Source organism: Monodon monoceros, unplaced genomic scaffold (assembly GCF_005190385.1).
Source record: "Monodon monoceros isolate NGI ecotype Baffin Bay Population unplaced genomic scaffold, NGI_Narwhal_1 Super_Scaffold_21, whole genome shotgun sequence".
Classification (NCBI taxonomy): Eukaryota; Metazoa; Chordata; class Mammalia; order Artiodactyla; family Monodontidae; genus Monodon; species Monodon monoceros.
Window position 1 is genome coordinate 27,260,320 of NW_021703778.1, and position 11,270 is coordinate 27,271,589.

General features: G+C 53.6%; 1 protein-coding gene across 2 annotated transcripts in view; it reads right to left on the bottom strand.

Annotated features, from left to right (window-relative positions):
* Positions 1 to 212: 212 nt before the first annotated feature.
* The window catches only part of PFKP (phosphofructokinase, platelet), a 90,709-nt gene continuing 79,651 nt past the window's right edge, over positions 213 to 11,270 (bottom strand). For both annotated transcript variants that reach the window (XM_029236742.1, XM_029236743.1), the window contains 6 exons: positions 7,189 to 7,353; positions 5,990 to 6,051; positions 5,563 to 5,674; positions 4,467 to 4,566; positions 631 to 733; positions 213 to 547 (listed from right to left, as the gene is read on the bottom strand). In XM_029236742.1, the coding sequence (XP_029092575.1) occupies positions 400 to 547; positions 631 to 733; positions 4,467 to 4,566; positions 5,563 to 5,674; positions 5,990 to 6,051; positions 7,189 to 7,353 (690 nt within the window). In that variant the 3' untranslated portion in view covers positions 213 to 399. The remainder of the gene's footprint in view (positions 548 to 630; positions 734 to 4,466; positions 4,567 to 5,562; positions 5,675 to 5,989; positions 6,052 to 7,188; positions 7,354 to 11,270) is intronic.

The following is an 11,270-nucleotide window of genomic DNA, read 5'->3' on the forward strand; positions in this document are numbered from 1 at the left end:
GGGCCCTCCTGGTGCACTTGGTGAGTCACCCACGCGCCTGCCAGTCAGAGCGCCACCTCTTTCCTCCGGGTGCCTCTGTCCTTGCCTGTCTCCTGGCTCCCCAGTTCTCTAGAAAACATGTGCCTGTATCTGCTGACAAAACCCTGAGAGCCACTCACACACCCTGAGGTTTTCAACTCCCACTTAGAAAACAAAGAAACCGGGCACTGTGGTTGGCTTTTCGCAAATATTTAATTCTGCGGGAGCCGCAGTTTGTGAAGCAGGACACACAAGACAGCACAGCTGACACCCTGTGCCAGGGGACGGGGAAGGTGGGCCACGCTCAGGGTTCACTTGGACGATGCTCACGTAAAGTGCTCATAAATAACTTAAACGTTACAAAATTGGCAGGTGGGGCATCTAGATGGTGGCAGGCTCCTCGGGCCCGCGAGGCTGCATGGGCTCCAGCTGGCCCGCGTCCGACACCTCGAAGCTGGCCTTGTACTTGGCCAGGATCTTCATGAGGGGCCGCAGCTTCAGCCACCACTGCTCCTTGGGGATCCTGTGCCTGTGGGAGGGGGAGGGGCGGCTGAGCAGGGCCTGGGCCCCGCACCCAGTGGGCCTCCCTCCCACAGGGCCCTGTGCACTTACACGAAGTCCGTCTCCTCCTTCAGCTCGGCCACGGGCTGGAAAAGCAGGTTTCTTTTGCTTATTCCCAGCACACAGACGGAATCGTCACTTACAAATCTTTTTCCTATAAGACAGAAAAATGATGTAAGAAAATGAGGGGATGAAGTCAAGGTATCGGCACAAATAACCGACGTCTGGAGTGAAGGGAGGACGAAGTGCTGCGGGCACTGAGAAGAAGAGGGTATTACGAAGATTTTCATGCTAAATTTTCTGAAAATTTAGATAAATTTAGAATTTCGTGGAAGATAAAAGACAGATTCAAGGAACAAACACCAGCAGGTCTATAAACACTGAAGAAATTCTGCCGTCAGCTTTCCCTGCATAGAAAGCAGAGCTGGGATACAGGTAGAGGTTTAGCAAACATCCAAAAATCAAAACAAAACTTGCCTTAGAAATGCTCTGCCCAGGGAACCACCCCACCCCAGCCTCTTAGACGCTAGAACAAGGCTGCCCACCCCCACCCCCCCCACAATGGACAGGGACAGAGCGGATGGGGCCAGCCTGCGGTGAGAAGAGCATGCACAGCTGGGGGTGTCAGGGGCACACCCCAGGAAGGCAAGGTGGCCTTAGCACTAGCAAGTCAGCTGAAGGAAATTCAAGTGATCGTCTCATTCGACGCAAGTGTTATTATCATAGCCTTCACAACTGAAAAACTACTTAATGAACATCAGAGGTATCCAGTAACTATCAAAGACCATCAGCAAATAATAAGTTGAAGAAAGAAAGGCTTCAGTTAAATATTAGTAAGAATTCTCAGTCATGAAACATTGAAGGTGTTCCTTGTGCCATTAGGGTCGAGAACAAGACAGGAGTTCTGCTGTCACTATGTCAGGATTTCTCTGGAGGGAACACAAACACCCACAAAAAGTATCAAGGAAAAAACCAAAAGGTCGTATACAGATGCCATACGTGTGGATAATAACCAAAAAACTATCTACAAATTACTAGAATTGAGTGTGTAGAAAGTTATGGATTGCAAAAATCAGTGTACAAAAATGAGTTGTTTCTGTACACCAGCTATAAGAAACTAATACCATTTGCAATATATATTTTTAATTTATTTTTGGCTGCATTGGGTCTTCATTGCTGCTCGCAGGCTTTCCCTAGTTGTGGCGAGCGGGGGCTACTCTTTGTTGTGGCACGTGGGCTTCTCATTGCAGTGGCTTCTCTTGTTGCAAAGCACAGGCTGTAGGCGCACCGGCTCAGTAGTTGTGGCGCACAGGCTTAGTTGCTCCGTAGCATGTGGGAACTTCCCAGACCAGGGATTGAACCCGTGTCCCCTGCGTTGGTAGGGGGATTCTTAACCACTGCATCACCAGGGAAGTCCCATACAATAATTTATTTTTAAAATCACTAAGTTAGGAATAAACTTATCAAAAGATATGCAAGATCTTTATGTAAAACAACGCTTTAATAAGATAACAAAAGGCCTAAATATATGGAGATTAAATGTTCATGAGTTAGAAGTTCAATACTATAAAAATGTCAGTTCTTCCTCCAAATGATTTTTTAAATGTAACCACCACCACCCCCAAAACAAAAAATCCAACAGAATTGATGGACCTTGACACAAAGGGCCAGGAATAGCCAAAACTGGAAGAAGGCCCAGGTAGGACTTGCCCTACCAGATATTAGTAATTGATCACAAAACTGGAACATTGGCACAGATCAGTAACTGAATGCCAAAACACCAACCTAACAATCCAAAATAGTGCCTTAAGTTTTTGGATACCTGGTCTATGATGGAGTTTATACTGCAGGGTAGGAAAAAAACCAGATTTTTCAATGACTGGAACTCAACTGTACACATGGAAAATATTACACCTTAAACTGCGTATCAGTTCAGGTGGATTAGACAGCTAAATGTAAAAGGTGAATATTTTACGAACACAAAAAGCTCAAATTTTCAAGGACAAAGTTAAAAAAATTGGGTACATTAAGAGCACTTGGGATTTCCCTGGTGGTCCAGTGGTAGAGAATCTGCCTTCCAATGCAGGGGACACGGGTTCGATCCCTGGTTGGGGAACTAGGTTCCCACACGCCACAGGGCAGCTAAGCCCAGGCTCCACAACTTCTGAGCTTGTGCCGCGTGCCGCAAACTACAGAGCCCACGCACTCTGGAACCCACACGCCACAACTAGAGAGAAGCCTGTGTGCCACAATGAGAGATCCCATGTGCCGCAGCTAAGACCCAGTGCAGCCAAAAAAATTAAAAATAAAATGAATGTTAAAAAAATTAAGAGTGCCTCATTAAAAGATAACCTTGCAGAAAATGACAGGGTTTGCCACAAATGGGAGACACACGTCTGCAACATGTGACTTTAACAATATAAAATACGGACTTCCTTATAAAATATTAAAAATCCCTCTAAAATCAAAATATTTTTAAATCCTAAGATGATATAGACAAAACAAGAAATCATCGGATAACATGAAGCAGTAACAATAAACAAGACTGATCCATAGGCAGGAAGGTCCTGGCATTTCCCTCATAACCTAGAGGTTTAGCCACTTACAGCCACAGTGGGGGTGGGGGTGGGGCCTGTCTCACTCCCACCCAAGTCCCACCCAGCATCACAGCAATACTTCAAAGGTGACAGATCCATCGGGTGTGGCCCAGGGAGGAAGGGGATCTTGTCCTGCAGGCGAGCCTGGGGTGGGTGAGACTGGTCTGGAGAACTGGCCCAGGGTCAGGGCAGGACCCAGAGGCCCTGGTTGGGCCGGGTGGCTGGAGGGCCAGGGTGGGCCACAGCAATGGTCTCAGAAGCCGGCCCTACAGGGAAACGCACTCTGTGCTTCTCACCTAAACCACAAAACCAGAGCCTTGGAAGGTTTAATCCTACGAGGTCAAACCCTGAAGGAGAGCCGGGGAATGACATCACCAAATCCCGAGGTTGCTGCCAGTGGGACAGGACGGAGTCAAACGTGGAGGGAGGACCCACCAAGGAGGGCATAGTCCAGGCACCTCCCCATCCTCCGTCATTTTCTCCAAAAAGAGAGGCCATAAGGAATCAATGAAGAAGCCAAGTATCTTAAGTAAAAGCCAGTTTAGAGCATCCACGAGGCAAAGAAACAGCCAGGAAAGCTCCCATCTGGGGTCTTGCTAGCGGAGCCCTCACTGTAAGGCCAACTGGCCCGAGGCAGGGGAACACAATCAGATTCACAGGTTGCATCAGACCGAAATTCTCCGGACCACCCCGTTCCAGAAACTGCCCTGGAGACATTCCGGACCACCCAGTTCCAGGAACTGACCTGGGGACTTTGAACCCAGCCCAGCCTTCCCGCCTTTCGAGGGGCGGGACTAACGGTCCCCCAGGATACCCGAAAAGACCACCAAATAAGGAATACCCTGTGCCCTCCCAGATTCACCACACCCCTTTCCCTTCTTCCCCTATAAAGTCTTGCCCAACCCTCGCCCGGGTGCGACTTCTCTGGCCTCTTTCCCTCGGACCAGTGAACCTCGCCCGGGAGCGCTCCCTAATAAAGCTCACTTGAAGCTTTCCTGTTTCGCGGTGCCGTTTGTTAAGATCCGACCTTACACTCACGAGCTGGCAGTTTTCCATTAAAGGAAGACAGATGTTGCCACGTGACTGGAACGCCTCCCTCAGTAATGAGCATTTTGTTTCATTAATTACTTTTATTCCTAATTATAACCTGAGTCTTAAGCAGCAGCCACAGAGTTGAGTGAGAGCTGATTCTGTCCCATGCAGTCAAAGGCCGGGTGGAAGCCAGGGAGAAACGGGGGCCCAGAGCACGGCCCCCCCAGCGCTGCGGCCGCCCCGCTGCCCACTTGGTACCTCTCCCCGCCGGCTCCTTCAGCTTCGTGCTGATCCACTGCATGGCTCTGGCGGAGATTTTGGTTCCAAAGTTTCTATCAAATGGAGAAGGCGCCCCACCCTGTTGGTGGTTAGAATTACCTGAATGTTAGTTACACAGCGACACCTTTCTGGCTGTTAGTTTTTTAAAATGGAATAGAAATTAAAATGATTATTTAACAAAATTCACATCACATTTCTGAGAGACTCAAATTTGTAAATATGGGTTTTGGGGGGGTTTTGTTGCATATTTCTATCTCCTTGTATATGGCTGGGACCAAACAAACCAAAACAAACCCCATAACTCCTGCAGCCAAAGCCCAGCTCGTTAGGCATTTCAGTGCTTCCCCGAAGGAGGAGGCTTTTAATCAACCAACCGGTCAAGGAACATCTCTGTAACTTTAGAATCTTTAGCAGGATTCCTTAACCTTGTTTTGGGGTAGGTTACGGGGGTGGGGAGGGGTGGTCACGGTCCCTTTAAGAATCTGATCAACTCTGTGGGCTCGCTTTCACAAAGGCTCACACACGCCCACCAGTCCATTATGTAGTTTCAGGGGATTCAGTGCATTAATGGGCCCTGAGCTACAAGTTCCTAAGACACAGGACTGAGTGGTGGTGATGGACAGGCCTGCTGTCAGGGGACCGGGTCCCTCCACACCCACCGCCTGCCTTGTCGTCTGGGTGCATTTATATGTGTACCCCAAGATTCTTCCCAAATCGCTCCAATTTGATGCAAATCTCGAAGTATCATCTGTCTGAGATTCCAATTTAAATGGGTAATAAGGCCTGAAACTGGATCAAATACTTAATTTGAATGTCTGTCCACTCAACTGGTGTCACTATTTATATGAAAATGGATGGTTTTCCTTAAAAAGCCCATCTGCCCAGATATCACAAACAGTGGAAAGGATTCCTGAGGCTGGTGATATCTGGTGTAAGGATAACACAGTTCAGATGTTGATTTTAATCATCTTGGAATTTACCCATGAATACACATTCTTTTCCAAAATGGCTAAAGTAGGACACCCATCTGAGAAAAGTCAGAAGCATCTGGCCGCCTCCCTAGCCCATGGCCCACCTGCTGCATGTGACCCAGCACGTTCTTCCTGCAGTCGAACACCCCCTTGCCCTCCTCTGAGTAGAGCTGGTAGATGAAGTCGGTGGTGTAGTTCTCACTGCAGCTCTCGTTCCTGAAACACATGGCAGCTCGCTCCCATCCTGCCCGCCGCTGCACATGGCCTTCTCTATCAAGGTCAGTAGCTTAACGAAATGACTTGCAGAATCTTAAGAAAACTGACTACACAGCAAAAATGAATTTTTAAAAATCACCGTCCAATTATTTAAATGCCTGCAATTCTGAACACAAAGCAGCACAGTGACTCCGCTCATTTCTCCAGGATTCAGAGCAATATCGTGCAGAGAAGTGGCCGCTCGCGGGGGGTTAGGCGAAGCGGGTTCTTTCTGAGCAGCCGGGGCGCAGCTGGGGGCAGCCAGAGGCCCCTTACCTGAGCACGAGTCCCCTCTGGATGGTGGTCTTCATCTTCTCCGTCAGGTGCTCCACGTTGGACTAGGAAAGAGTGTTCCCTTAGGACACTTTTATTAAGCGCCTACTGTGTGCCGGGTACTGTCCGGCCCTGTGACAGTGGCAGCGGGGAAGTCGGGGCAGCTGCTCCGAGTTCACCTCGTAGCAGAGAGGACAGCAGACGCGTGACGTATCAGCTAGTGACAAACGCCAGGGAACCTGTAACCCAGCAGGCCACGGCAGGGGGAGGGGGGTGTCACTGAGTCAGTGCCATGCATGGCGTCCATGGGAGACGCTTGCCCAGATGAACGTTTCCCTTGAACACATCAGTGTGTGTATTCCATGTACTCGCCTAGAGCTGCTACTTTCCCCCACGGCTACTGATCCATTTCCGTGACAGGATTTTCTATCTCAGAGGAAAATACCTGTTACCTGACTTTATACAGAAACTCGTAAAACTGCCTACCAAGCATTTTCAGGCCAGGAGAAACCTAGAGACTCAAATCGGTGCACAAATTTTCTAAGGAAGGACTGTTGTGTCTTGATAAAGGAAATGTGCAAGAAAGGGAGAGAGTGACACAAAAGCAAACATTTTTAGAAAGAAGCACGCTGCAGGTAGTGAGTGTATTTCCTGTCCTGGTTTTAGCTGAAAACACCTACTTTGCTGCATCCCTGCCTGGTCAGGCCTCCCCGGTGGGCGCTGGGCAGCCCTCATTACGTCCTGCGGTCCCAGGGGACGAGGGGCTCCTCTGGGCAGGGGTGCTGTCCTCCAGCTGCTGCACATTTCGCCCCACTCAGCCCCACAGGGACACCCGAGCTCTGGCCTTGTGTGTACCCCACAGCCTGGACATCCGTAGCCATCAGCCGGCAAAGCACCAGGCCCCCTGAACACGTCCGCATCCCTGTGGGTGTGGGGCCTTCCCAGGAAGGGCGATAACTGCTTCGTAGACAAGAGTGTAAGAGACAGAAACTTACAAGCTGGGGTTAAAGAGCAGCAGGTGCCCTGAAATGTGTCTGTTCCTGCTGTTACCCTGTCACCGCGGACAGAGCCCTAACGCGTCACTGGTGTGAGCGCTGTCAGAGGAGGCGGGGGGCGGGGCGGCGGGTGTCCGAACCTGGCGCATCACCAACGCCTCTGTCGACCCATCAGGCGGCAGCGCCCCCAGCCCTGTGTCTGCGTACCTGCAGGTCCCGGATGTCGAAAGGCTCCTCGAAGATGTAGGCGGCATCGGCGCCGGCAGCCAGCGCCCCCATGTTGGCCAGGTAGCCGCAGTAGCCCCCCATGGTCTCAATGATGAAGACACGGCGCTTGGTCCCGCTGGCCGACTGCTTGATGCGGTCACACGTCTGCACAGAAAGACATGGTCAGGCCACGTGGGACATCATCCTACAGCCTGGCCCTGACCTCGGTCGGTGCGCTGGGGCCCCTGCGCCCTCTGCCCGCGGCCTCGCGGGGCTGCGCTGCCGGGCTTGTCGGGCTCGGGCAGCGGGCAAATCCCTTGCTTTATTTTCTCGTGGAAAGCCCCGTGGACGCTTGGACCTGGCTGTCCTCAGCCTATCCCTGGACTACTTCCCATGGGGCATCTCTCCCCAGAGCCAGACGATGGTTCCAGACCTGCCCCCGGAAGACTTGCCGATACACAGATGGTCGTCCCCCCCCCCCCCCCCACCCCAAGGAAACGCCTGCACCGGGCCCTCGGGGACACAGAAACCCGTCCAGCCACCGTCCTCTCTCGGGGGAGCCTGCAAGACCCCTGCCCTGGTCTGTCCACCACACACGCTCGTGTCTGCATCTGGCCTCGCTCAGCCCTTCAGGAGCATCACACCAGTCTCCCCCACCGCCTGCCCCAGGGGCCTCTCACAGCCTGCTCGTTGGGGCTGGACTGCGGCCCCCAAAGACACCCAGGGCCTCGTGCCTGGAACCTGAGACTGAGCCCTTATGTGGGAATGAAATTCAGGATGCGTGGTCGCCAGGACTGCAGGTCCCCAGGTCCCCTCTGCCAGGGGCTCTGGTGACACCTCGAGGCCTCTCTCCACAGGAGTCACCACAGCGCAGGTTTCTGCAACTCAGTAATTCTCTGATTCGGGGGTGGGGTGCCTTCCTCGCTAGACTGCAAATCCCATGAAGATGGGAATCACACAGTCAGCGCTCAGTGTCTGACAATGAAAGAAAGAAAAGCAGACAGCATCCTGCCCCATCCATCAACCAGTCACGGGTAACCGTACAGGGTTCCCTAAATCAGTCCGAACAGCTCTGAGTCCAGAGTGAAATCTTAAATGGTGGGTGGGGGCTTGGGAGACCAGGGGTCACGTTTCGGGGAAAAGAGGTTTGTGCACCAAAGTATAACACCACCAATGTGGAGGTCCTCACTCCAGTGCTTCGGGTTAAACGAGAAGGAGCATTTTGATGAACAAACACAGGCTCCCTTCCATCTATTCCTTACTATACTTTCAATGTGTTTGATGGATCGTCACCCTCCCCAAATAGTTAGATTGATTTAATCAAAATTCAGTGCGCGCTTCAGCCGGTGGGCAGCTCTGCGTTCTCCAGGAGCCAAGATAGGAAGAAGAAATCGCATCAACGCGACCCATCTTGTCTTCCCGGTACTTAGGCGGGGATGTGGGTTCCTGGCAGTGCGGGGGTCACAGGGGGCGGGAGGGTTTCAATGGGCTCCTTTACGTGGCCTTCGAGCACTTAAACCTTCCTGCCTGGTCATTGTCTCAGAGGAATTCAGGGCTAGGGGGTGCACAGGCCCCTCCCAAGCTGCAGGTCATGTGGGTTCCTTTCCTGACCCAGCCTGACACTGAAGGCGGAGAGTCACTGTCACTATCGCAGAGAGCAGCATTGTAACCACCTGACGGCAAAGCCCCTCTCCTCTGAGGCAAGTACCTGCGTCTCGGCCCCGACTCAGGGACGGTGAAGAGGGAGCCACCGAGGGCGCCTGGCAGCTGACCTGGCCTGGGCAGCTGGGAGCCCCGGGGAGCCAGGCGCTTAAACCCCTGTCAACTCTCTCATTCACCCAGGTTGTGTCTGAGGCTTGAGTTCACTTGATCTAAAAATAGCAAGTCCTCCCGGCAGCGTCTCATCCAATTGCTGAGAGCAGGGCTGGCATGGAAGAGGCCGCAGGACCGTGCGCCCCAGTCCCTGGTGGGTGGTACAGGGCCGGCTGGCTCTGATTTCTGGGGTGAGAGGAGGGCATCCAGGAGGGCCGACGCCCCTGCCCGGCGCGGACCAGCCCTGACTCCATGGCCACTGCGGGAACATCCCCTCTCGTCCAGCGCTGGCGCCCTCTGGCGGCGACAGAGGATTCCCCAAGAAAAATCCCCGGGAATTCTCCACTGGAGGAAAATCCTCAAGTTATTCAAAGTCCCAGAACTGCTCACATTTTGCCACATGGGTGTTGTAAACATAAAGCCCAATGTGCTACCTGATGGAAGTGGAGAGGCTACATGTTGGGCCCACAGAGCCCCCATCTTGGGGAGCAGAATGCTCCAGACGTGCCCGTCGGCCTGGACGGCAGAGATCCTGGTGACGGCCTCCCCACCTTGCAGTCAGAGCCTGCACTGAACCGCTCATTTCCAGGGGTCTGTGCCCAGCTGAGCGTGAGAACCCTTCAGCACAGGGGGCTCTGAACCTCTGCAGGGGTGGGGTCTCGATGGGGCAGGACACGCCCCAGAGCAGAAGCCGGGTGGGCGGGGCTCGGAGGCACTGGCCCCGAAGACAGAGCACAGGTGACACCTGAGCTGCTGGACCCCCACTTGGATGCGGAGGGGTGGGGCTGCAGGCGAAGCCCCCGAGGGCAGCGCCCTCACACCACAAGGAAGGGCGTCTCCTCCCCATGGCCTGTAGTCTGCTGGACTCCCCCGCCCCAACCTGCTCCATGTCCCGTCTCCTCCAGCGGACCACGCAGCCAGCTCGTCCAGGCAGCAGGCTCATCACAGTGGGCGGCACCTCAGGCCTCTGGTCCAGGGGGTGCAGGAACAGGGATCACCCAGAGCACCCATGGAACAGCCTATTTTTAGTTGGCACAGGGGGGCTGACCTCTCCGACCCAGAGACAGAGAAGCTGGGTGGGAAGTGACGCAAACTTGAGCTGATGATAAACTGGGTTCATTTGTCCTGGAAGATCGGATGGGGTCCCCCTTCCGTTTCTCCTGGAGGGGGAAAAACAGACTCTACGGGTTCCACCTGATGGGCTGTCTTCTTGCAGCAAAGAAACAAACCACGACGGCAAACAGAGAAGCTCTTACCTCCATGACCACATTCAAGAAGGTGTCACAGCCCACGCTCAGGTCTGTGCCTGGGACGTTGTTGCTAATGGTGGCGGGCACCACATAAATGGGGACACAAAACTCAGGGTAGTTATTGCTCTCCTTCAACAGCACCAGCGAGCTATGGAGAGCCTGAAGCAGGGTGGGCACACGGTCAGAGGGAACCTGCATGGATGTGATCAATGGAGACAAAGAAGTGGGGAACATGGGGTGCAGGAGGGGAGATTAACAAGTGGGGGGACATGAGGTGCAGGAGGGGGAACCCAGCAGTGGGGGTACATGGGGTGGAGGAGGGGTGGCCCAGCACTGGGGGGACATGGGGTGCAGGTGGGGAGAATCAGAAGTGGGAGGACATGGGGGTACAGGAGGGGAGACTCAGTAGTGTGGGGACATGGGGTGCAGTAGGGGAGACTCAGAAGTTGGGGGATTTGGGGTGCAGGTGGGGAGACTCAGAAGTGGGGTTACCAGTGCAGGGGGGGACCCAGCAGTTGGGGGACATGGAGTTCATGAGGGGAGATTCAGAAGTGGGGGGATTTGGGGTGCAGAAGGGGAGACTCAGAAGTGAGGTTATCAGCGTGCAGGAGGGGGGACACAGCAGTTGGGGATCATGGAGTGCAGAAGAGGAGACTCAGAAGTGGGGGGACAAGGGGTGAAAGAGGGGAGACTCAGAAGGTGGGGTCCCAGGTTGCAGGGGGGACCCAGCAAGGGGGGACATGGAGTGCAGGAGGGGAGACTCAGAAGTGGGGCAGCACCAGCCCTAGGTCCCCCTGACTTTTGACCCCACCAACTAGTGTTCTGACACAGGCTCTGGGACACCGAGCCCTGCACCAGAGACTCAGGACCTGGTCCACACAACAGGGTACAGAACTAGCACCAGGACCTGGCTTCACGCACCAGCAGGTGGACACCCACTGCAGAACCACTTCAGCACCACATCCTGACTTGTCGGGACCCAGCCAACATACTGGCAGGCTGGCACAAACTCCAGGACCC